The following is a 27278-nucleotide window of genomic DNA, read 5'->3' as shown; positions in this document are numbered from 1 at the left end:
GCCGATGGCATTTCTGACTCCTCATCCTCAACCTCTTCTACCACCTCATCCCTTAGCACTTGCAGTGTTCTTTCAAGCAGGCAGATAAGGGGGACAGTCATGCTGACTAGTGCATCATCTGCACTCGCCATCCACGTGGATTCATCGAAGGCCGGCAAAACCTGGCAGATGTCCTTCATAGTGGCCCACTCAGTGGTTGTGAAGTCTGAACGGCGCACACTGCGACTTTTTTGCGCCTGATGCAGCTGGTACTCCATTACTGCTGGCTGCTGCTCACACAACCGCTCCAACATATGTAACGTGGAATTCCACCTGGTGGGGAGGTCACATATGATGCGATGTTCCGGAAGACGGAATCGGCGCTGCAGAGTTGCAATGCGCGATCTGGCCATGCTGGAACGCCGCAAGTGAGCACACTCAAGGCGGACCTTGTGCAGCAGTGCATCAAGATCCGGATAGTCCCTCAGAAAACTCTGCACAACCAAGTTGAGCACATGTGCCAGACATGGGATGTGAGTGAGGTTGCCAAGGCCCAGAGCTGCCACCAGATTTCGGCCATTGTCACACACTACCATGCCTGGCTGGAGATTCGCTGGCACAAACCACACGTCGCTCTCCTGATTGATGGCATTCCAGAACTCCTGCGCTGTGTGGCTTCGATTCCCCAAAGAAATTAATTTAAGTATGGCCTGTTGACGTCTGGCCACAGCTGTGCTCATATCGGTTGTAACAGGTAAGCGTCCACGGGTCAAGGTGGAGGTAGACCATGACGGCTCCTGCAGCGATGATTCTGAGGAACTGGAGTATGAGGAGGAGTCAATGTGCACAGACTGGATTCCTACAATCCTTGGCGTTGGCAGTACACGTACAGCGCCACTCGCCATGTCTGTATCCGGCTCCACAACATTGACCCAATGGGCAGTGAGGGAAAGGTATCGTCCGTGTCCATGGTGACTGGTCCACGCATCGGTGGTGAGGTGGACCTTGCTACTAACGGCGTTTAGTAGCGCATGTTTGATGTTTCCCTCCACATGCTTTTGCAGGGCAGGAATGGCTTGCCTGCTGAAATAAAAGCGGCTGGGCACATTGTATTGTGGGACTGCCAATGCCATCAAGTTACGGAAGCTGTCAGTCTCCACCAGCCTGAATGAGAGCATTTCAAGTGACAGAAGTTTTGCAATGCCTGCATTCAGAGCCTGTGCTCGTGGGTGGTTTGCATCCTTTTACAGATCCTCTCATCTCTCGGCATCACAGACTTGTGTTGTGAATTCTGTGGCAGAGCTCCCTCCTGTGGTCACAAGTGGTACTTCAGCTGATTCTCTCTGGGAGCTTCCGTTTGTGGAGGAAAGTGGTACTGCGGCTTCTGAGTTTCCTCCCTCAGGTGATCTTGTGAGGTCGTTAGGTGCTTCTCTACTTAACTCCACCTAGTGCTTTGATCCATGCTTCCTGTCAATGTTCCAGTGTTGGACTTGTTTTCCGCTGGATCATTCCTGTGGCCTGCTGCTCTGCATAGCTAAGTGCTTCTTTGCTATTTGTTGCTATTTTTTCTGTCCAGCTTGTCTATTTGTTTTGCTGGAAGCTCTGGGACGCAAAGGGTGTACCTCCGTGCCGTTAGTTCGGTACGGAGGGTCTTTTTGCCCCCTTTGCGTGGTTTTCTTTAGGGTTTTGTGTAGACCGCAAAGTTATCTTTCCTATCCTCGCTCTGTTTAGAAAGTCGGGCCTCACTTTGCTGAATCTATTTCATCCCTACGTTTGTCTTTTCATCTTACTCACAGTCATTATATGTGGGGGGCTGCCTTTTCCTTTGGGGTATTTCTCTGAGGCAAGGTAGGCTTATTTTCTATCTTCAGGCTAGTTAGTTTCTCAGGCTGTGCCGAGTTGCATAGGCAGAGTTAGGCGCAATCCACGGCTGCCTCTAGTGTTGTTTGGAGAGGATTAGGGATTGCGGTCTGCAGAGTTTCCACGTCTCAGAGCTCGTTCTATGATTTTGGGTTATTGTCAGATCACTGTATGTGCTCTGACCGCTATGTCCATTGTGGTACTGAATTGCCTTTGATAACAGACTTGGCCCTATCCTGGATCTCATCATATCTAACAGACCGGACATTCAGTGTCTCCCTCTCCCACACCACCTCCTCATCTCACCCCCTGTCTGTCGGTGTTCCCCAAGGCTCAGTTCTAGGACCCCTACTCTTCTCCATCTACACCTTCAGCCTGGGACAGCTCATAGAATCCCACGGTTTACAATATCATCTCTACGCTGATGACTCACAGATCTACCTATCTGGACCCGACCTCACTTCCTTACTGACCAAAATCCCACAATGTCTGTCTGCTATTTCATCTTTCTTTTCTGCTCGTTTTCTAAAACTGAACATGGACAAAACAGAATTCATCATCTTTCCCCCACCTCACTCTACCCCTCCACCCGACTTATCCATCAATGTCAATGGCTGCTCACTTTCCCCGGTCCCGCACGCTCGGTGCCTCGGGGTGATCCTTGACTCTACCCTCTCTTTCAAGCCACACATCCAAGCCGTTGCCTCCTGTTGCCGATTCCAACTCAAAAACATTTCCCGGATCCGTACATTCCCTGACCATGAAACCACAAAAAAAAAAACTAGTACATGCCCTTATCTCTCGCCTCGACAACTGCAACCTCCTACTCTCTGGCCTCCCCTCTAGCACTCTGGCACCACTCCAATCCATCCTAAACTCTGCTGCCCGACTAATCCACCTGTCTCCCCCTTACTCCCCAGCCTCTCCTCTCTGCCAGGCCCTTCACTGGCTTCCTATTGCCCATAGGCTACAGTTCAAAACACTAACTATGACATACAAAGCAATTCACAATCTGACTCCTCCATACATCTGTGACATGGTCTCCCATTACCTACCTACACGCAACCTTCGATCATCTCATGATCTCCTACTCTACTCCTCTCTCATGTCTTCCTCCCACAACCGCATCCAAGACTTCTCCCGTGCTTCCCCTATACTCTGGAACTCTCTACCCCAACACATCAGGCTCTCACATACCAGGGAAACTATCAAAAGGAACCTTAAGACCCACCTCTTCTGACAAGCCTACAGCCTGCAGTGATCCCCAGTCTACTGAACCGCCACATGACCAGCTCCACCCTCACCTAGTGTATCCTCACCCATCCCCTGTAGACTGTGAGCCCTCGCGGACAGGGTCCTCTCTCCTCCTGTACTTGTGTGTGCCTTGTTTTGCTCATGTTTATTGTAGTCGTCTTTATTTGCCCCATTCATATGTAAAGCGCCATGGAATAAATGGCGCTATAAAAATGAATAATAATAATAATAATAATGGCCGCCTTTTCTCCCATACCTGTGCTACTGATGGCTGTAGACTGGGCTGGGAGTGTGAGGATGACTGTGAACGTGTTGCTGTGGGTGGAATTACACTGGGTCACTGGACAACAGTGCCAGAGGTTCTTCCATGGTGATCCTGTGAGGAAGCCGAACCAGCAGTGTGTGATCGGGAGGAAGAGGCAACAACACGAGCTGAAGAGGTGGTAGGTGCCGCTGTAGGTTGGCCTAGGTCTTCAGTGTGTTTTTGTAACTCCACCGCGTGCTTGGTCCGCACATGTTTCCACATGTTTGAGGTATTGAGGTTGCTGACATGTCTCCCTCGTTTGATTTTCTGACGGCACAGCTTGCATTTGACAAAGCACATACCATCTGCAACTGTGTCAAAAAAGGACCAGGCACTGCAAATCTTGGGTGTGCCCGCTTTTGCTTTTGAAAGAGGCATTTTCCTAATCGGTGCCGAAGTGGAGGCTACAGGCACCGCAGTCTTCCCCCTCCCTCTCCCGGCCATTCGGGGTATCTCTTCCTCAGAGCTGCTCCCACCACCTTCCTGTTCCTCACGCCATGATGGGTCGAGGACCTCATCATCTACGCTACCCTCTTCCACCAACTGCTTCTCCTGGGTAGTCTCGGCAGCACAGTACGCACCAGAAACTGGCACCTGAGCCTCATCATCAGATGCGTACTGAGAAGTGGTAACTGAAGGCACTGTCCCACCCGCCTCTTCTGATTCAGAGAGGCAAAGGTGTTGGGCATCACTGCATACAGCCTCTTCTTCTGATTCTCTAATGCTGCTTGGCTGGCCCCCTGTTTCCAAGCCAAGAGATTCAGAGAACAGAAGTAGAGATGGCTCCTGTCCTGGGCTCTCTGACTGCCTGGGCAATTTGGCAGGTGGTGAAGAGACAGATGGTTGCTCTTCAGTGCTCTGTGCCTGAGAGGATGTGGCACTAATTGAAGTCGATGCGTTAGCTGCCATCCATCCGACAACGGCTTCAATTTGTTCAGCAGCGGGGTATGGCTAGCTCCTACAAAGCTGCGCATGAAGGTCTGCTCCCTACTAAAACTGGTGGATGAGGAGTCACCAGTGCCCGCAGCAGGCGCAGAATCCCCACGTCCTCTCCCTGCTCCACGCCCATGCCCACGCCCACGTGCATTACTCCCTGCCTTCTTTATCGTGATAGACTGATAAAGATAGGCAGAAAAGTACTAACGGCTAAGTGTGCTTATTCCTGAACAGCTGCTAACAGGTATAAGAAACACTTATTTTATGAAGTGTGGACTAGACTTTATTATGAGTTTATGTGGCCTACACAACAGTAAAGTGGAGTGTTTGGTGAACTTTGGGTTTGTTTCGCAGAACAGACACTACAGAGTGAGCGCAGTACTCACACACAGACCGTGCAGACAGCCGTGAACGGCGCTGCAATGCCACGAAAAGCTACTCTATCTAACCCTATATAGTGTTTTTCCACAATCTAGCGGGATACGGATGGAAAGACACTAATAGGATATTTTAGGAAAAATGTGCAGCTGGCTGTAGCACTAAGTGCAATTTAGAACAATGGATTCAGCTGTATGAGGCAGTGACGCACCCTGAGCTGACCACAACCGGCTGTGGCTGCGGACAGACTACAAAGCGAGCTGCACTCACACAGACCATGCAGACAGCCACGAACGGCACTGCAAGGCCAAAAAAAGCTCCTCTATCTAATCCTTTATAGTGTTTTTCCACAATCTAGCAGGATACAGATGGAAAGCCACTAGTATGGGATATATTTGAAAAAATGTGCAGCAGGCTGCACTAATTACAAAAAAAGACAATGGATTTAGCAGTATGAGGCAGTGAAGCACCCTGAGCTGACCACAACCGGCTGTGGCTGTGGCCAGACAACAGAGCGAGCTGCACTCACACACGCAGACCTTGCAGACAGCTGTGAACAGCACTGCAAGCAGGGCCGGCGTCAGCACCCGGCGCACCTGGGCAAATGCCGGGGCCCTGGGGAGAGAGGGGGGCCCACTCATGCTGTCATAGATACAGCTGGGAGAGCAGAGCAGGAGATAAAATGCTCTCTCCGCCCACAAAGTCACACTGGCTGCGTTCTCTTAACCCCTATGTGCCACCTCTGACACAAGCATCTTCTCACTCAGTCAGTGCAGCCAGGCAGGCACACATAGGGGTTAAGAGAAGGCAGCCAGTGTGAAATTGTTTGTGGGTGGAGAGAGCACGTTCTCTGCTCTGCTCTCCGCCCCTGGCTGGCTGCAGTGCTGCTGAAGTTATGAGGCAGATTCAGGAGGAGCTCCTAGTCCTACCAGTTCCTGAGTGAGTGGCGCTGCTATATACTACGTGGGCTGCGCTGCTATATACTACGTGGGCTGCGCTGCTATATACTACGTGGGCTGCGCTGCTATATACTACGTGGGCTGCGCTGCTATATACTACGTGGGCTGCGCTGCTATATACTACGTGGGCTGCGCTGCTATATACTACGTGGGCTGTGCTATATACTACATGGGCTGCTATATGCTACGTGGGCTGCTATATACTACGTGGGCTGCTATATACTATGTGGGCAGTGTTATATACTATATGGCTGTGTTTATATGCGATCATGAATCGGGGTATGTGTTAAAGGGGGGGCCCACTGAGACTCTTTCGCCCGGGTCCCTCAAAAACCTGGAGCCGGCCCTGACTGCAAGGCAAAAGCAAGGTGAACACAGCGGTTGCTAAATTAGCCTGGGTTAAGCACAATGAAGCAAATCTAAACTGGCCCTCAGTCAGAACACAGCGTCCTGTCCCTAACTGAATTCACATAGAGAAAAATTACCGCACACAATACTGGTATGATGCAGAAAAAGGTATATGCCAGGTTTATTCAAAAAAGAAACAAGTATGTTGCCACAAATTTTTGCAGTCGGAAATATTTATGTAGACAGAAACCCAACGTTTCGACCCTCCTGGGTCTTATTCATGGGGTTACTCTGATCCTTTGATACAAATGGAAAAGAGTGGCAATAGTAGAGGGTGGGCGACCGATTCCGTTAAAGCATAACCTTGTTATAGGGCCAGTACTAGGCCTATGTGTCCCGGGTGGAGGAAGGCTGGTTGAAGGGGCCGTCACACTTAAGAGTGGTCTGTGTGTCCTGTCATGTATTACTAGGTCAGCGGCGCTCCCGCGCCCTGCTGCAGGTGGTCTGTTTTACCAGCACCTCCTTGTCACTGACCTGAGTGCACACCATTATCCCTATATATAACTAACTGAATTCACAGCAGAGTGAGCCCAAAATGGCAGCGGCGACTTTTATAGGGCATCGTGACATCATTTCAGCAGCAAATCACAGCCATGCCGGTAGATACATGCCCACCATGCAGAACAGGATGTGCCCACACTTCAAATCATTCCTTATTAGCTGATTTAAATAAAACCGGGAGTTTGCATGATGAGAATTTCCGATTCCGGTTTCCGATATACTTAAAGTATCGGAACTCAGTATCGGAATTCCGATACCGCAAATATCGGCCGATACCCGATACTTGCGGTATCGGAATGCTCAACACTAATGAAGACATTTGCTTCTCTAATGTCAGAGGCAGACGTGCCATTATTCAGTGCATGCATGCCAGAGGGCCATAGTGGAAGACTTGGTCAAAAGATTACCCTCAGACAGCACTGGTGACAAAGGTACTGGCTCTTTTCACCCACAAGGATTACAGGGGAGGGCCACAAACACCAGGTGCAACTCATGGGGGGGATGTCCACCAACTGGGCCATTTTTATGAGACCGTCCTATCTGTGGGTGTAACTATAACCAGGAGGGAGAATTTGACCAAGATGGTGAAGGACTACTTAAGTGACCATACCAGCGTCCTCCATGATTATTCAGTGCCCTTTAACTATGGGTTGTCCAAGCTGTACACTTGGCCCGACCTTTCCTTGTACATCTTGGAGTTGCTGCCACGCCCTGCCACAAGTGTGTTGTCTGCGCATGTTTTTAGTTCGGCTGGTGCAATCATAATGGATAGGTGCACATGGCTGTCAATGGAAAATGCAAACAGGCTGACTTTACTAAAATTGAACAAGGGCTGGATTTCCTCCGACTTTGTAAGCCGTACGGATGACAGCAACATAACGTAAATGCAGGCCAAATGTTTTTTTTAAAGTTGTCTTAATGTCCATCCCTTACCATCCAAAACCATTTTGTTCAGGAAATCAACTCCTCCTGTTTCTGCAACAATTACTTAGTATTCATCTATGTATACCCCACGTGGGTATTGTTTTGTACTTTTTGAAACCTTTGCACATTGTGCAATGATGAAACTTGTACTTTCTATCTCTACCTCTTGTAATAACTGCTAAGTGTATTGTGAAGTCCCTATCATGGTGTCTTTCAGCTGATCTGAGAGAGACCCATTGGCTAATTTTTTTGAAACATTTGCACATTGTGCCATGGTGGTTGGGGTCTGCATTATACCGTGTGTGGAGGGTTTGGGGTCTGCATTATACTGTGTGTGTTGGAGGGGGTTGCGAGCTGCATTAAAATGTATGTGGAGGGAGAATAGGCTGCATTATACTGTGTGTGGGGAGGTTAGGCGCTGCATTATACTGTCTGTGTGGAGGAAAGGGTTGGAAGTTGAGCTGCACTATAGTGTGTGGGGGGTTGGGGGCTGCATTATACAGTGTGGGGAGATGGGGGCTGCATTATACTGTTTGTGGGGGGTTGGGGCTGCATTATACTGTGTGTGGGGGCTGTATTATACTGTGTGTATTGGGGAGGAGGAGGCTGCATTATACTGTGTGTTTGTGTGGGGGAGTTGGGGGCTCCATTATACTGTGTGTGTGGGAAGAGGCTGCATTATACTTTGTGTGGTGGGGAGGAGGCTGCATTTTACTGTGTGTTGGGTGGGGGAAACTGCGTTAAAGTGGGGGGAGCATTAAAGTGTGTGGGGGGCTGCATTGTAGAGTGTGTGAGGGATCTGCATTATACTGTGTATCAGGGGGGCTGTATTACACTCTATGAGGGGGGCTGCATTATACTCTATGAGGGTCTGCATTCTACTCCATGGGGGGCTACATTATACTGTATGAGGGGACTGCATTCTACATTATGAGGGGGATGCATTTTACTCTGAGGGGGTCACATTCTACTCAATGGAGGGGCTGCATTGTACTCTATGGCAGGGCTGTATTGTACTCTATGGGAGGCCACACCATGTTCTGAGGAGGGCTGCTTTATACTCTGTTGAGGACTATGGGTTGCATTATGCTATATGGGGACCGCATTATAGTATATCGAGGACCATGTGGAGTGCATTATGCCATCTGTACTCTATGGGTCCTGCATTATACTGTATTGAGGACTATGGGGAATGTATTATGCTATATGAAGAATTATGGGGTATATTATACAATGTGGAGGACTATGGGGTATATTATACTAAAGAAGCAAAATCGCCTGGTGAAAACTGCAGATATGCTGCTGATAACATGATTCTGTATGGGGACAGATTGCTCTAATAGTGATCATTCTGTGCCCATCATTCTTCCTCAGCCAGTGTAAAGAGGTCGGGAAACGACGATGGCGCCTGTTTAACAGCCTGAACTCAGCGCATGTAAATACAGCCGAAATGTTTCTATGTGATGGCATTTGAGGACCCACTTTAAACTTTTGCTCAGGGCCACACTTTGTCTAAAACCAGACCTGCAACAACATTATGGTTGTTTGTACACCAAGTTCAAAAATGTACTCTTGTTACGCATCTGTGTATGTGTAACTATATTTGTTTGTTTTTTATCTACAGGAAGGAACTACGCCATTTTGGTGTAAAAGTCTCCATAATAGAACCCGGTGGTTTCCGAACAATGATGACAATCTCAGTTGATGGCCGCTTAAACACCATAAAACATATTTGGAACAATCTTCCCAAAGAAATTAAAGACAGCTATGGCAATCACTATTATGAGAACTGTAAGTTGATCTGCACAGATCAGAGGGAGCCAAGACACTAGGTCTACTTAAAATATATCCACTATATAAAGCTGAATGTGTGTGTATGTGTGTGTGTATGTCCGGGATTGGCATCTGCACCGTCGCAGCTACAGCCACAAAATTTTGCACAGTCACACGTCTGGACCCCGAGAGCGTCATAGGCTATATTGTGAGGCGAAATTTTAACCCCACGCGTTCCAATTCACCAAACAATTTTGCCCCTATCTACATAATGGGGAAAAAAGTGAAAGGAAAAGTGCTGGAAGCGTCGCAGCTACAGCAACAACATTTTGCACAGTCACACGTCTGGACCCTGAGAGCGTCATAGGCTACGTTGTGAGGTGAAATATTAACCCCGCGCTTTCCAATTCACCAAACAATTTTGCCCCTATCTACATAATGGGGAAAAAAGTAAAAGGAAAAATGTTGGAGGCGTCGCAGCTACAGAAACAAAATTTTGCACAGTCACACGTCTGGACCCTGAGAGCGTCATAGGCTACGTTGTGAGGTGAAATTTTAACCCCGCGCGTTCCAATTCACCAAACAATTTTGCCCCTATCTACATAATGGGGAAAAAGTGAAAGGAAAAGTGTTGGAGGCGTCGCAGCTACAGCCACAAAATTTTGCACAGTCACATGTCTGGACCCCAAGAGCGTCATAGGCTATATTGTGAGGCGAAATTTTAACCCCGCGCGTTCCAATTCACCAAACAATTTTGCCCCTATCTACATAATGGGGAAAAAAGTGAAAGGAAAAGTGTTGGAAGTGTCGCAGCTACAGCAACAAAATTTTGCACAGTCACACGTCTGGACCCTGAGAGCGTCATAGGCTTCGTTGTGAGGTGAAATTTTAACCCCGCGCGTTCCAATTCACCAAACAATTTTGCCCCTATCTACATAATGGGGAAGAAAGTGAAAGGAAAAGTGTTGGAGGCGTCGCAGCTACAGAAACAAAATTTTGCACAGTCACACGTCTGGACCCTGAGAGCGTCTTAGGCTACGTTGTGAGGTGAAATTTTAACCCCGCACGTTCCAATTCACCAAACAATTTTGCCCCTATCTACATAATGGGGAAAAAGTGAAAGGAAAAGTGTTGGAGGCGTCGCAGCTACAGCCACAAAATTTTGCACAGTCACATGTCTGGACCCCGAGAGCGTCATAGGCTATGTTGTGAGGCGAAATTTTAACCCCGCGCGTTCCAATTCACTAAACAATTTTGCCCCTATCTACATAATGGGAAAAAATGAAAGGAAAAGTGTAGGAGGCAAATTGACAGCTGCCAGATGTGAACAAGGGGGACTTAAAGAATGAGAGCGATGGCGCCAAAGAGTATATACCGTACAGTTGCTAAGGTTGGGCCTCGACATGGGATACTCACCACACACGGGGATATGAACACACACAAAATGCGCCACACACTACCACGTGCTTGAACACATATTACCCTCAGCACACATTTCACCACAAATACACCAACCTCGCCACATAAAAGTCAATACACAAAAGTCGCCACTCAAAACTCGCCACGCGCAGAACTCGCCACATGCAAAAACTAGGCGCTTGCAAAACTCGCCACAAGTGCAAAATTCTCCTCATGGAAAACTCGCCACACGCAAAACTTGCACACGCGGAAAAATTGCCACATGCACAAAAGTTGCAACACATGCAAAAGTTGCCTCACACAAAACTTGCACATATTCAAAAGGCACACACATAATACTCGCAACGCGCAAAACTCGCCATGCGCAAAACTTGCTGCACACAACTTGCTACACTAACCTGTCACATGCAACTCGACACACAAAAAGTTGCTACACGCATGTTGCTACACAAAACTCATCTCACAAAAGTCGCTACATGCATGTCGCCACACGCAACTCAACACACACAACTTGACAAACGAAACTCGCCCTAAAACACACACAAGTCTGGTATTATCCTTCAAAAATAAAAATCTGATTAATAAGCAGACAAACTACAACAATTGCACCATATAGGAAATACGGCAGCTGTCAGTCACATGACCTGTCTATTATGTGTATGTGTGAGCTAATATATACTGCCAGGGGGAGGGCTTCCTGTTGGCTGGGGATTTATCAGGCTGCCAATTTAGCTTACAAATACTGAGGTAAAAATACTGAGCAAATAACATGTGAACGAGGTCTAATACAGGAGGAGATGACACACAGGTATATACTATATACAGGGGAGATGACACACAGATATGTACTATATACAGGAGAGATGACACACAGGTATATACTATATAGAGGAGGAGATGACATATAGGTACATATATATACAGGAGGAGATGACATACAGGTATATACTATATACAGGAGGAGATGACATACAGGTATATGCTATATATAGAAGATGACATGCAGGTATATACTATATGCAGGAGGAGATGACACTCAGATATATACTATATACAGGGGAGATGACACACAGGTATATACTATATACAGGAGGAGATGACATACAGGTATATGCTATATATAGAAGATGACCTGCAGGTATATACTATATGCAGGAGGAGATGACACTCAGATATATACTATATACAGGGGAGATGACACACAGGTATAAACTATATACAGGAGGAGATGACATACAGGTATATACTATATATAGAAGGAGATGACATTCAGGTATATACTATATATAGGGGAGATGACACACAGCAGGTATATACTATATACAGGGGAGATGACATACAGGTATATACTATATACAGGAGATGACATACAGATGTATACTATATATAAGGGAGATGACAAACATGTATATACTGAGGTGATGAGGTGAAAATGAGAGGTGTGAGGTGAAAATGAAAAGGTGTGAGTGCAAAATGAGAGGAGTGAGGAAAAATAGTGGAGTGATCAGAAAATGACAGATGTGAGGTTGAAATGACAAGTGTTAGGGGGGAATGAGAGGAGTGAGGGAGAAAATGAGAGGTGTGAGGGAGAAAATGAGAGATGTGAGGGGGAAAATGAGAGGCGTGATGGGAAAATAAGAGAAGTGAGGTGCTATACCTAACCACAGATATTTACTATGCCCAGGCAACGCCGGGCTCTTCAGCTAGTATCTATATCTGTTTGTTTGTCTGTCGGTTTGTCCGTCACGGTCCCGCATCACTGATTGGTCGCGGCCGGCTGGCCGCGACCAATCGGCGACAGGCACAGTCTGGCCGCAAATTGGCCCCTCCCTACTCCCCTCCAGTCAGTGCTCCCTCCATACTCCCCTCTAGTCAGCACCCACATAGTGTTTTAGCAGTCCATTAACGCTGCCCACATAGTGTTTTAGCAGTCCATTAACGCTGCCCACATAGTGTTTTAGCAGTCCATTAACGCTTCCATTAACCATGCTGGCTATGCAGCATCAATAGTAAAAACATATAATGTTAAAAATAATAATAATAATAAAATCATTATATTCTCACCATATCCCTGTTAAGAAAAAACTATTAAAATACAAAATAGTTATATACTCACCTTCTGGTGGCCCCCGGATCCAGCCGAAGCCATTAGCGATGCTCCTCGCGACGCTCCGGTCCCAAGAATGCATTGCGGCAATGACCCGTGATGACGTAGCGGTCTCGCGAGAGACTTCTTCCTCAGGAGATGTACATCTATTTGCCTGGATCGTTATTGTTACAGCAGCACGGGTGATATTCACGTTGTTTCCCTTTATCTGCATTAAAATTGACAAATAACATGGGTTGTGTTCACTCGTGTGTCGGAACCTGTGTGAAAAGTCTCTGCAGCAGAGTCCATTACATTTTGCGAGAAAATATTACTTTGTTTGCCAAAATGTCATTCAGCCAATTGAAACCTGATGACATTCAGTCAATGAGATTCGTCTATTGCTATTAGTATTTGCTGATAGATGAATCCGCCACTGTGCGTTATGGACATTACTCAGATTGAATAAAAGGTATTGGCTTTTCTAAAGTTAACATAACTATGGCTTACACACAGCATTTGTTGATAAAACACTATAAATAGAGGTGAGCAGGTCAGTCTATGGAGGACTAACTTTGACAGCTAACATAAGTAAACCTTGAAAGAAACCCTTTATTAGTAACTTGTTAAAATTAAGGAATAATTATCCCAAACAGACACAACATGCTTACAGTAATACTTATTAAGATAGAAAAAAAGATATACTAACAGCACCCTAGTGAAGGACCTGTCCTGTGTTCCTGCCTACCAGTGGAGGGTGGCACCATGTAAACAACGATGGTGGCGCTTCCGCTCCTCCGTGGCTGTCCCTGATATCCCCATCCCTGTGTGCCCGTGTGGGGTCACTGTGGGTAGGTATATTCCCCCAGAAAATTTTGGGGGGGAACGCTTTGACATCTGTATAAGTGGTTTACCTCTCTTTGATTAATTGTGTTTGACTTGGTGGTTATCAACAAAAAGACACCAATTCGATAAGGATGACTGAGATGTTGCAGTCATATTTGGGGTTTTAACACTTGGTACCTGTTTTTTTTATTTCCTGCCTTTTCTTTCCAACATAGGGCAGAATAGGGATATCAGGGGCAGTCGCCGAGGAGTAGGGGCGCCACTGTAGTTTTTTATAGAGTGCCAACCTCCGCTGACAGGCAGGAAGACAAGCCATGTCCTTCACTATGGTGCTGTTAGTATAACATTTCTTTCTAACTTCATCACGATTAGTGTATATATGTTATGTCTGTTTGAGATTACTATTCCTTTATTTTAACAAGTCATTAATTAAGGTTTTTTTCAGAAGTTTTCTTATGTTAGCTGCTTTGGTTTTAGACCTCTGGCTTCAGATCCATTTCTTATTTTTGATATAGGACTAACTCTGTGACAAAGTTCCTGAAATTCACAGGAATCTGCAAATTTGAACACTCTAATTTCAGACTTTCATTTGCAAGGGTAGAAAAATAATCCGGGCACCATTTTAGGATAGGAGGTCAGAGAGCATAACTCATTCACAAGATTGCCTTGTGCAGGCATGTACTACAGAGGACAGAGAATGAACTTCAATCCAATATTGCAGCCAGCATGCAGCCAGAGGGTAAGGAAAGGGTGAATCAAACACCCAAAAACCCTGCCCCTTTGGCTGAAGATTGTTCCCTCCAAATTCAGGTGACAGAGTCTCTTTAAATGACTGGCCAAGCAGTGGATCACCTGTACTTGGTTTGAACAGTCATTCTGTGCTGACAGACTCTTTAACCCTGCTGTTCTGTTCGGTCTGGGGAGACCTATTTTGAACTTTGGTATTTTTTGGGGTGTTCAAGATGCGGTTCTGAAACTTGTGGTTGATTGACTTAAATGAGGATGGGTCGGTCGGCCACGGGTTTCACGGTGCTCGTAACTCTGTGAGTATTTTTTTTAATGCTCGAGGGGGAGCTCAAGTCCCTGCCCCTAATGTTTGGTGCTTTTTAGAAAGCCAATAAATATGTGATGACAGTGCCGTAACTATAAACTTCGGGGCCCCTGGGCAAAACTTCATAGTGGGACCCTCAACATTTCAATCACTAGAGGTTGTGCGGAACGTGGTGAAGCCTGCTACGCATTGTTGTATACAACACACAGGCTTCACCACGTTCCGCAAGACCTTTAATAGATTTTGTTTATGATGGAAGTTTTAGAAGTTAAATATTCAGTGAATATGTTTGGAAAATTAATAAGGCGAATAATTCCAAATATTGCACAATTTTCAAATAACTGTATATGTTTATTAAATATTAAGTAGATTTAAACAGTATATATTTAAACTTTGTTCACTTAAACATAACATTACTTAAACATTATCAATTTGTTCAGTTTTAAACAGCTACTTAACCCCTTTCTGACCTTAGACATACTATCCCGTCGAGATGACCTGGGCCTATCTGACACTCGACGGGATAGTACAGGGGGAGCGTGGCCGATCGTGGCCGGGTGTCAGCTGACTATCGCAGCTGACATCCGGCACTATGTGCCAGGAGCGGTCATGGACCGCCCCTGGCACATTAGCCCCCGGCATACTGCGATCAAACATGATCGCAGTGTGCCGACGGTATAGGGAAGCATCACGCAGGGAGGGGCTCCCTTCGGGCTTCCCTGAGACCCCTGGAGCAACGCGATGTGATCGCGTTGCTGCGAGGGTCTCTTACCTCCTCCTCCCTGCAGCATGCCCAGATCCAAGATGGCCGTGGCATCCGGGTGCTGCAGGGAGGTGACTTCACTGCGCCTGCTGAGAGCAGGCGCCGGGAAGCTAGGAGAAGTGCACGTCAAATCGCTGATCTGACACAGTGCACGGCAAAGTGTCAGATCAGCAATCTTACACTATAACATGATGCCCCCCCGGAGCAATGTTATAGTGTAAAAAAAAAATATTCACATGTGTAAAAAAAATGTAAAAAAATTCCCAAAAATATATATATATATTCTTCCTATAAATACATTTCTTTATCTAAATAAAAAAAAAAACAATAAAAGTACACATATTTAGTATCGCCGCGTCTGTAACGACCCCACCTATAAAACTATATCACTAGTTAACCCCTTCAGAGAACACTGTAAAAAAAAAAAAAAAAAACGAGGCAAAAAACAACGCTTTATTTTTATACCGCCAAAATAAAAGTAGAATAACACGCGATCAAAATGACTGATGTAAATAACCATGGTACCGCTGAAAACGTCATCTTGTCCCGCAAAAAACGAGCCATGATACAGCATCATCAGCTAAAAAATAAAAAAGTTATAGTCCTCAGAATAAAGCGATGGAAAAATAATTATTTTTTCTATAAAATAGTATTTATCGTATAAAAGCACCAAAACATAAAACAAATATATAAATGAGATATCGCTGTAATCATACTGACCTGAAGATTAAACTGCTTTATCAATTTTACCAAACGCGGAACGGTATAAACGCCTCCCCTAAAAGAAATTCATGAATAGCTGGTTTTTGGTCATTCTGCCTCACAAAAATTGGAATAAAAAGCGATCAAAAAATGTCATGTGCCCGAAAATGTTACCAATAAAAACGTCAACTCATCCCGCAAAAAACAAGACCTCACATGTCTCTGTGGACCCAAATATAGAAAAATTATAGCTCTCAAAATGTGGTAACTCAAAAAATATTTTTTGCAATAAAAAGCGTCTTTCAGTGTGTGACGGCTGTCAATCATAACAATCCGCTAAAAAACCCGCTATAAAAGTAAATCAAACCCCCTTCATCACCCCCTTAGTTAGGGAAAAATTAAAAAATGTTAAAAAATGTATTTATTTCCATTTTCCCATTAGGGCTAGGGTTAGGTCTAGGGTTAGGGTTAGGGCTAGGGTTAGGGTTGGGGCTAAAGTTAGGGTTAGGGCTAAAGTTAGGGTTAGGGTTGGGGCTACATTTACGGTTGGGAATGGGGATAGCATTAGGGTTAGGGGTGTGTCATGGTTAGAGGTGTGGTTAGGGTTACCGTTGGGATTAGGGTTAGGGGTGTGTTTGGATTAGGGTTTCAGTTATAATTGGGGGGTTTCCACTGTTTAGGCACATCAGGGGTTCTCCAAACGCGACATGGCTTCCGATCTCAAATCCAGCCAATTCTGCGTTGAAAAAGTAAAACAGTGCTCCTTCCCTTCCGAGCTCTCCCGTGTGCCCAAACAGGGGTTTACCCCAACATATGGGGTATCAGCGTACTCAGGGCAAATTGGACAACAACGTTTGGGGTCTAATTTCTTCTGTTACCCTTGGGAAAATACAAAACTGAGGGCGAAAAAATAATTTTGTGTGAAAAAAAGATTTTTTATTTTCACGGCTCTGCGTTATAAACTGTAGCGAAACACTTGGGGGTTCAAAGTTCTCACAACACATCTAGATAAGTTCCTTGGGGGGTCTACTTTCCAATATGGGGTCACTTGTGGGGGGTTTCTGCTGTTTAGGTACATTAGGGGCTCTGCAAATGCAATGTGACGCCTGCAGACCAATCCATCTAAGTCTGTATTCCAAATGGCGCTTCTTCCCTTCTGAGTCCTCCCATGGTTACCCCCACATATGGGGTATCAGCGTACTCAGGACAAATTGGACAACAACTTTTGGGGGCTAAAAACTGGGGGCTAAAAAATAATTTTTGTGGGAATTTTTTTTTTTTTTTTACGGCTCTGCATTATAAACTTATGTGAAGCCCTAGGTGGGTCAAAGTGCTCACCACACATCTAGATAAGTTCCTTAGGGGGTCTACTTTCCAAAATGGTGCCACTTGTGGGGGTTTCAATGTTTAAGCACATCAGTGGCTCTCCAAACGCAACATAGCGTCCCATCTCAATTCCTGTCAATTTTGCATTGAAAAGTCAAATGGCGCTCCTTCCCTTCCGAGCTCTGCCATGCGCCCAAACAGTGGTTTACCCCCACATATGGGGTATCAGCGTACTCAGGACAAATAGTACAACAACTTTTGGGGTCCAATTTCTTCTCTTACCCTTGGGAAAATAAAAGACTGGGGGCAAAAAGATCATTTTTGTGAAAAAATATGATGTTTTATTTTTACGGCTCTGCATTATAAACTTATGTGAAGCCCTAGGTGGGTCAAAGTTCTCACCACAAATCTAGATAATTTCCTTAGGGGGTCTACTTTCCAAAATGGTGTCACTTTTTGGGGGGTTTCAATGTTTAGGCACTTCAGGGGCTCTCCAAACGCAACATGGCGTCCTATCTCAATTCCAGTCAATTTTGCATTGAAAAGTCAAACGGCGCTCCTTCCCTTCCGAGCTCTGCCGTGCCCCCAAACAGTGGTTTACCCCCACATGTGGGGTATCAGCGCACTCAGAACAAATGGCACAACAACTTTTTGGGTCCAATTTCTCCTCTTACCCTTGGGAAAATAAAACAAATTGGAGCTGAAGTAAATTTTTTGTGAAAAAAAGTTAAATGTTCATTTTTTTTAAACATTCCAAAAATTCCTGTAAAACACCTGAAGGGTTAATAAACTTCTTGAATGTGGTTTTGAGCACCTTGAAGGGTGCAGTTTTTAGAATGGGGTCACACTTGGTTATTTTCTATCATATAGACCCCTCAAAATGACTTCAAATGTGATGTGGTCCCTAAAAAATATTGGTGTTGTAAAAATGATAAATTGCTGGTCAAATTTTAACTCTTATAACTCCCTAACAAAAAAAATTTTTGGTTCCAAAATTGTGCTGATGTAAAGTAGACATGTGGGAAATGGTACTTATTAATCATTTTACATGACATATCTCTGTGATTTAAGGGCATAAAAATTCAAATTTGGAAAATTGCAAAATTTTCAAAATTTTCCCCAAATTTCCATTTTTTTCACAAATAAACGCAAGTTATATCGAAGAAATTTTACCACTCTCATGAAGTACAATATGTCACGAGATAACAGTGTCAGAATCGCCAAGATCCGTTGAAGTGTTCCAGAGTTATAACCTCATAAAAGGACAGTGGTCAGAATTGTAAAAATTGGCCTGGTCATTAACGTGCAAACCACCCTTGGGGGTAACGGGGTTAAACATTTGTTTCCTAACTTTCAGAGAAGCGAATTCATCAATTACTTTGTCAAAGTTGATCTGTTGAGCTCGATCATTCTCAATTGAAAGTAAAGCTAAAGGTACCGTCACACATAGCGACGCTGCAGCGATACCGACAACGATCCGGATCGCTGCAGCGTCGCTGTTTGGTCGCTGGAGAGCTGTCACACAGACAGCTCTCCAGCGACCAACGATCCCGAGGTCCCCGGTAACCAGGGTAAACATCGGGTAACTAAGCGCAGGGCCGCGCTTAGTAACCCGATGTTTACCCTGGTTACCATCCTAAAAAGTAAAAAAACAAACGCTACATACTTACCTACAGCCGTCTGTCCTCGGCGCTCTGCTTCTCTGGTCTGGCTGTGAGCGCCGGGCAGCCAGAAAGCAGAGCGGTGACGTCACCGCTCTGCTTTCCGGCTGACCGACGCTCACAGCCAGAGCAGGAGGAGAGCAGAGCACAGCGCTGGAGGACAGACGGCTGTAGGTAAGTATGTAGTGTTTGTTTTTTTACTTTTAGGATGGTAACCAGGGTAAACATCGGGTTACTAAGCGCGGCCCTGCGCTTAGTTACCCGATGTTTACCCTGGTGACCAGCGAAGACATCGCTGAATCGGTGTCACACACGCCGATTCAGCGATGTCTACGGGGAGTCCAGCGACGAAATAAAGTTCTGGACTTTCTTCCCCGACCAGCGACAGCACAGCAGGGGCCTGATCGCTGCTGCCTGTCACACTGGACGATATCGCTAGCGAGGACGCTGCAACGTCACGTATCGCTAGCGATATCGTCTAGTGTGACAGTACCTTAAGCTGCTGAGTCTTTCTTGATCCATAGTACTTCTCAAGTAGTTTTTCATGAGTTTAAAGGGACACTGTCACCTGAATTTGGAGGGAACAATTATGTGCAGGCATGTACTATGGAGGACAGAGAATGAACTTCAATCCAATATTGCAGCCAGCATGCAGCCAGCGGGTAAGGAAAGGGTGAATCAAAAACACAAAAACCCCGCCTCCATGGCTGAAGATTGTTCACTCCAAATTCAGGTGACAGTGTCCCTTTAAGCTTAGAGAAGGATTGTTCAGCCTAAGACACAGTCACAGGAACAGTCAAATACATGATGCACGCTGTGCAAAAGTCTGAATAGCTTTATGAAAGTGAAGAATGCTCGACTATTAGGAAATTAAGACTTTTCATTTTTTTCCAGTTGCTTTTGAAGCAAATTTTGAACATAACTGTGAAGGAAAGGCTGGAGTTACATCATCTGCAAACTTGTTAACAAAATCAACAGCTTTTTTGTGAATATCTCTTTCACTTGCACTGGCCAAAAAATCAGGTTGTATTACTTCATAAGAGTCAAAAACAGCTTTTATCCCTTCAAAGCGGCGATGAAGTTGAGTACAAAGTGTGTCTACCATTGGAAAGAACGCAGTAACTCGGAAACAAGTTGTTGGGTCTGCTAATCTCTCGTCTTCACACAACTCATCAAAGTGTTTCTTCACTTTCCTTACTCTGTTCTGGTGAAATTCATTTTTTATTCCCCATCGACTACACACATCTGATGCTTCAGAAACAAGTGCTTCGAACCTTTCACGCATTTCGGTTATCTTTAACAATGCATTACCCAATAACACATATGCAGACAAGAGGGCCATGGTTTCAGATTGTAAGGATTTCGATATGAGGTTGAGAGTCTCTAAGACTTCACCCTGCACAACCAAAAGTAATACAAAATCAAAACTTTCAAGTTTGTTCTTTAGCTGCTGTGCTTCATTTCTTTCCTTGCTTTTTTTGGAAGTCAAAGTTATGCGAGTAAGACTTTTCATCATGTCACAAAACCTGTGTTTCAGTGCATACACTGCATCATGTCTGCCAGACCAACGAGTTGGATTAAGAGTTTTCAGTGTTACTTTCGATTATTTAGAATTCAGTGAATCGGGCTGAGCCTCGATGCAGTACACTGATTTCAAATCTTGCCAACAATACTATTACCAAAAAAGCAATATACACTTTGAATTGTTTCAAAAAACTGGCTCACCACTCGGTTCTCTTCCACAGCATCCTTGAACACCACTAAATTAAGGTTATTTAGGCCTACTAACTGTGTCTGCCTCCCATTACAGTTGTCCTCCACTGAACAAAGCTGAGCTGCCAGTTTACTCCTGTTTCAAATATTAAACTGCATTTGGCCCACTTGTTTGGTTGGGCCTACTAACGGTGTCTGCCGCTGCTTGTTGTTCTCCTCCACTGAACAAAGCAGTGCCGCCTATTTACTCCTATTACCAATTTTGAACTGCATTTGGCCCACATTATTACTTGGGCCTACTAACTGTGTCTGCCACTCATTACAGTTGTCCTCCACTGAACAAAGCAATGCCGCCTGTTTAGTCCTGTTACCACTTTTGATCTGCATTTAGCCTACTTTATTATTTGGGGACAAAGTTCTAAAAACACTTTAGTTTCACAGAAGACATTCAAGAAAAGAGACATTTAGATCCCTTTTTTAAAAAAAAAAAGTTTAGAGATGATAATGAAATAGAGACACTCACTTTGAGTGTCACTATTTCATTATCATCTCTAAACTTTTTTTTTTTTTTAACAAGGGATCTAAATGTCTCTTTTCTTGAATACTTTATTATTTGGGCCTACTAACTGTGTTTCCTTCTCATCCTGCCCATTGCCCAGCCACTGCTAGATTAGTATGGTGGTACATTGACCCAGACCACTACATTCCCCTTGCACTCTAAACAGCAAGAATCTGACCCTGCTGAAAGTCAGGTTCCCCTTCCAGCATACTATACCACCTTACACGGGGACAAAGAGGAAGGTGCAGATGAAAGTGCAGGTTCCTTCATCAGGCGGGGGGGCATACTCATTGGCAACGTCACTGGCACAGGGCCCCTCATAGTACGCAAAAGTGTCTCTGCCGGTGGGAGGCACCCCCGCCATCAAACACACCGCCGTACTTTGAGGGGCCCTGTGCCAGTGCCAATGCGAACGAGTGGGCCCCTCCCTGCTTGCTCAGGATCACAGCACTTGCAAAGTTTAAATACTTACCTCTCCCTGCTCCACTGCCCTGAGGTGGTCCAGATTACCTGGGCCCACTAAATACTTAAACCAGCCCTACCACCCACAACTTTAGCCAAATGACCCCCAATTTTCAATGACTAACTATAAGATAAATTAAGATTGACAAGCTTAAGTAACAAGAATTGATGTTTTTGGCATTAAAATGGGCACTGTAGATGTTTTCCTGTCCTCCCCTCACTGCCGAGTTTGATTCCCCATTGACTTGCATTAGGTTTCGTGTTTCAGCCGATCCCCGACTTTTCGCAATAATCGGCCGATTTCACCCGACCCGACTTTTGACAAACCTGAAACCCGACTCGATCCTAAAAAAGTAAAAGTCGCTCAAGTCTACTTCCAGCTTGTGATTGAGGTGCTCATTTTGGAGATGAAGGCTGTAGAGGAGGAGGAGGTGAATGTGCTGTAGACTGTGGGGGTAACCCTAATTGAGGGCGTGTTCCATCCCAAGGTCCGACTGGGTCCCGGCTTCCACTATGTTAACCCAGTGTGCCATCAGTGAGACGTACCATCCCTGCCTAGATGCACTTGTCCACGTGTCCGTGGTTAGGTGGACTTTCCCAGTAACAGCATTGTTGAGGGCATGGGTAATGTTGTGGGACACGTGCTTGTGTAATGCTGGGATGACACACCGAGAGAAATAGTGGCGGCTCAGGAATGAGTACCTTGGGATGGCCACCACCATCAGGTTGCGGAAAGCTTCCATCTCCATGAGCCTAAAAGGCATCATTTTGAGCACAAGCAGATGAGAAATGTGAGAATTTAGTACTGTGGCCTGTGCGATGTTGGCCGCATATTTCTGCTTGCATTCCAATGACCGGGGTATGGACAACTGGAGGCTGCGCTGGGGCAAGGATGTGCTTGATGATGGTGCTAGTTGAGTGTGGGAAATGGCAGGTGCAGGGCAGGAGGCATCTTGGCATACACCGAGGACAGGGGAAGCAGTGGTGTTACCCGCAGTGGTGTCACTGTTCCTGGAGCCTGAGGTTCGGCCCACAAAGTCGGGTGCTTTGCTGCCATGTGCCTGATCATGCTGGTGGTGGTCAGGCTGCTAGTTTTGCAACCCCTGCTGATGCGGGCATCGCAGGTGGTGCAAATGACCTGATTGGGGTTATCGACAGAGTCTTAAAAAAAACAACCAGACTCAGGAAGACCTAACAGTTGCCAACTTCCGTCGTGTTGGTGTTATGAGAAACGGTTGCCTGCCTTCTGTCTGTGGCCACCACACTGCTTCTTCCTGACTGTTGGGGTGCTACGCCTCCCTCCCCCTGTGTGCTGCTGTCCTCGCTCTGCATGTTCTCTTGCCAGGTTGGGTCAGTAACTATATCATCCACCACCTCATCTTCCACTTCCGCACCCTGGTCCTCCTCCTGACTTTCTAGCAATTGGGTCTCATTTTCGTCCACCTCTTATAACACGTTCCCACCATCGCCTTCATGTGACTGTGGCTGCTCAAATATTTGGGCATTGCTACATGCTTCAAGTGGACTGGACGAGAGGCTAGAACCTATAAAGGAAAAGTGAGCAGCTCTTCGGAGTGTTCAAATCTGGGCACTCGGCATGGCAGGAGAAAGTAGGATCAGGGTGAGGAATATGCGGTCGAGACTCACGGCTACTCAGACTTGACCATGTGGAAGACAGGGTGCTGGTGGTGGTGGCAAAGTGACTGGAAGCATTATCTACTATCCAATATTTTGACACTGCTCTCCTTCGGACAGGAAGGTCGGGCGAGATGATGTGGGTGTTTGTTGTGGCACAATTTCAGCTTGCCCACGGCCTCAGCCTCTGCATGCACCACCATCATCACGTCCACTTCCCCGTCACTTGCCACGAGCCTCGCCCATTTTAAATGGACTACAATATTTTCCACATTCACTACAAATGGCTGAATTTGGAGTGAACTTATATGTGATCCGTGTGCTGGAAAACCACAGTTTAAAATTTTGGGACTGTAGGTAACAATTTTTTTAGCAAACTGTTGTCAAAAACTAAGGTAAGACACAGCAAAAACAGTTAAATGGAGGCCTGAAATGCCACAATTTGTAGGCCACAGATAGATGAGGACTCTGCCGGAGATACCACACTGTTCAATATGTGGCCTGTTTTTTTTTCTTTTAACGCAAAATAGTGTGTAGAATTAGGGTAACAAACAGCAAAAACAGTTCAATGTAGGCCTCAAATGCCACAATTTGTAGTGTACAGATAGATGAGGCATCTGAAGGAGATACCACACTGTTCAATATGTGGCCTGTATTTTTACCACAAAATAGTGTATAGAACTAGAGTAACACATAGTCCAAAAATGTGAATGGAGGCCTGAAATGCCCACATTTGTAGCCCACAGATAGATGAGGCATCTGACAAAGATACCACACTGTTAAATATGTGGCCTGTATTTTTTTTTTTTTACACAAAATAGTGTATAGAACTAGGGTAATAGACAGCCAAAACAGTTGGATGGAGGTTTCAAATGCCACAATTTGTAACCCACAGATAGGTGAGGCATGTGACGGAGATATCCCACTTTCTAATATCTGGCCTGTATTTTTTTTTTGCCAGCAAAATTGTGTCAATAAGTAGGCTCTGTCACAACAAAAAAATTCTATGGATGCGTGTAATGGCACAATTTTGAGCGCAATGATATGCGATCCATGTGGTGGACAAAATCCGGTGTAAAATATCTGCCCTGTAGCTAAATATTTTTTTGGGAGCTAAATATTTTTTGTGCAGCAAAATGATGTCAAGAAATTGTATAAGACACAAAAAAAAAATTCTACAGTACGGCAAACCCGTTTAAAATTGTTGGATTTTCTCGCTGTACTATGAAAAGGATCTGGCTGTAGTCTGCAGTGTCAACAAGCAAATGGAGAAAAAAAGAGGGCTCTGGATTGCTTTGGAATAAAATAATCAGGATTAAGATGCAAAAAAAATTATTCCTAGCCACTGATACCTGGGGCTTGGTATATGCGGACAATATATGTAATAGGCAGCAGCAGCAGCAGACAGTAATGGAATGGACCATCTTGATGTATGCAATGATCTCTATATACTAACATACAGTGCCTGCATGCCTTGCACTGATATGTATTGAGCCACATACACTCCCCTGTCTTCCACTGCAATCTATATTCTTCGTAATTAGTCCTTCGAAGGACTATTGGTTTAGCTGGATTTGTGTATTCTATGATGGTATACCTGCATTAACTGATAAACCCCCAAATCTGACCCTATCTCGGCAGCACCTCTCCTTACACTGTCTGAATCTGAAGCTGAATGCGATGAGCATGGCGGCGGCTGGTTTCTTATAGACCTGATGACGCTGTGCAGCCAGCCAGTCGTTATAATTCCACAACCAACATGGCTGCGGCATTACAGTGCGTGGCAGACAATCTCTGCATGTTGATTGGTACTGTAAAGAGCACCAATCATGCAGGGCGGGGACCCAAGCTCCCGACGAATAATCCTGGAGATGCTCGGCGCTCGCTGAGTACCGCGAGTATAGAGATGCTCATGCGAGTAACGAGCATTACCGAGTATGCGCACTCATCACTAGTAGTACTATGTGGTCTGGTCATGATGTGGTGGTATTTTTCCATTGCATATGGTATTATTCATTCACTATCTGGTTGTGATATGTGGTCTGGTCATAGTGTGGCGGTATTTGTTTCTTGTATGAGGTATTATTCGGTCACTTTGTGGCGTAATATGTGGTCTGGTCATTGTGTGACAGTATTTGTCCCTTGTATGCGGTATTATTGTTCATTAAAAAAAAATGAATGTGACACATTCTCTAAAAGAAATATAAATAAAAATATACCTAAAAAGAGTACAGGATATTTTAACAAATGTTTAATATGTTACAGCAGTGTTCTCCCACTTCGGTCCTCAAGAGCCACCAATAGGCAGGGCCGGCGTTAAGGGCAGGCAGACTAGGCCGCTGCCTAGGGCCCCGCTTCCCTAGTGGCCCCCAGCCAGGGGCGGACATACCCCTGGCATCGGGCCCCTCTCACTTGGTCCTGTAATCATGCTAACACCCAGTGCCAGGGAGAATGTGTCGCACAGAGTGCATGAGTTCAAAAGGGGGCGTGTCATGCAGGGACAGACGCTGGCCAATGAACGCTTTCCTCACCAGACTGAGGAGAGCACTCATTGGGTGCTGTCTCTCTGTTCTCCTGCATGGCGCATCCCAATGGAGACTGGTGAGTACTCACCTACAGTCAGGGGCCCCGCCACACAGCACACAGGGAGTCAGGGACAGCAGTGGAGGAAGAGCAGGACTTAAGTTGTATATCTGCTCCTTCCACTGTTCTGTTCCCAGCAGGCTGCGGCATCTCCTCACTGTGAAGAGATGGAGGAGGCTCACTGCACGGGACAACACGGCAGCACCAGGGGGCTGATATCAGTCCTGTCTGCTCTGTGCCCCATCCCCCACAGTGAGTTCTGCAGCCCTCTCCAACTGAACTGACCTCCTCCAGGGCTCATCTGATCACCTGATATACAAGATTAGTATGTGTGTATGTATATGCTTGTAGATCTATGTATGTGCATCTGTGTATGTAAAGTGTGTGTGTGTGTGTGTGTGTGTGTATATATATATATATATATATATATATATATATATACTAGCTATTAAACCCGTTCTATGCCCGGGTGGCGAGCATTTATATTGGTATATGGTCTCCATCCTGGTATGTGCTGCTCCATCCTGCGTCCCCATCCTGTCATGTGCTGCTTCCATCCTGCACCCCCGTTCTGTCATGTTCTGCTGCCATCCTGCACCCCCGTTCTGTCGTGTGCTGCTGCCATCCTGCTCCCCCGTTCTGTCATGTGCTGTTCCCATCCTGCACCCCCGTTCTGTCATCTGCTGCTCCCATCCTGCACCCCCGATCTGTCCTGTGCTGCTGCCATCCTGCACCCCCGTTCTGTCATGTGCTGCTGCCATCCTGCACCCCCGTTCTGTCATGTGCTGCCCTATTCTGTAATGTGCTGCTCCCATCCTGCGCCCCCGTTCTGTCATGTGCTGCTCCCATCCTGCGCCCCCGTTCTGTCATGTGCTGCTGCCATCCTGCACCCCCGTTCTGTCATGTGCTGCTGCCATCCTGTACCCCCGTTCTGTCATGTGCTGCCCTATTCTGTCATGTGCTGCTCCCATCCTGCGCCCCCGTTCTGTCATGTGCTGCTCCCATCCATATGCCCCATACGCTGCTCCATAAAGGTTTATGGCCCCCATCAGGTGGCGTAAGTAACAAATAGCTGTGGCATGAAGTGCCACAGCCTCATGGCACAGCAATTTGTTACTTACGCTACCTGATTCTTTTCCGGCGCCATTGTCTTGCTCCTCCTGGTGCCGGAATCGGCGCCTGCGCAGTCCGCGCTT

The 27278-nt window shown here is 45.8% G+C and overlaps 1 protein-coding gene across 2 annotated transcripts in view; it reads left to right on the top strand.

Moving 5' to 3' along the window:
* Positions 1-27278, top strand: part of LOC138670813 (17-beta-hydroxysteroid dehydrogenase type 6-like) — a 270057-nt gene that overhangs the window by 224329 nt on the left and 18450 nt on the right. For both annotated transcript variants that reach the window (XM_069758504.1, XM_069758503.1), the window contains exon 4: positions 9128-9294. In XM_069758504.1, the coding sequence (XP_069614605.1) occupies positions 9128-9294 (167 nt within the window). The remainder of the gene's footprint in view (positions 1-9127; positions 9295-27278) is intronic.

The sequence above is a fragment of the Ranitomeya imitator genome, chromosome 3, assembly GCF_032444005.1.
Source record: "Ranitomeya imitator isolate aRanImi1 chromosome 3, aRanImi1.pri, whole genome shotgun sequence".
NCBI classification, from domain to species: Eukaryota; Metazoa; Chordata; class Amphibia; order Anura; family Dendrobatidae; genus Ranitomeya; species Ranitomeya imitator.
This window is presented reverse-complemented; position numbering and strand designations above follow the sequence as displayed.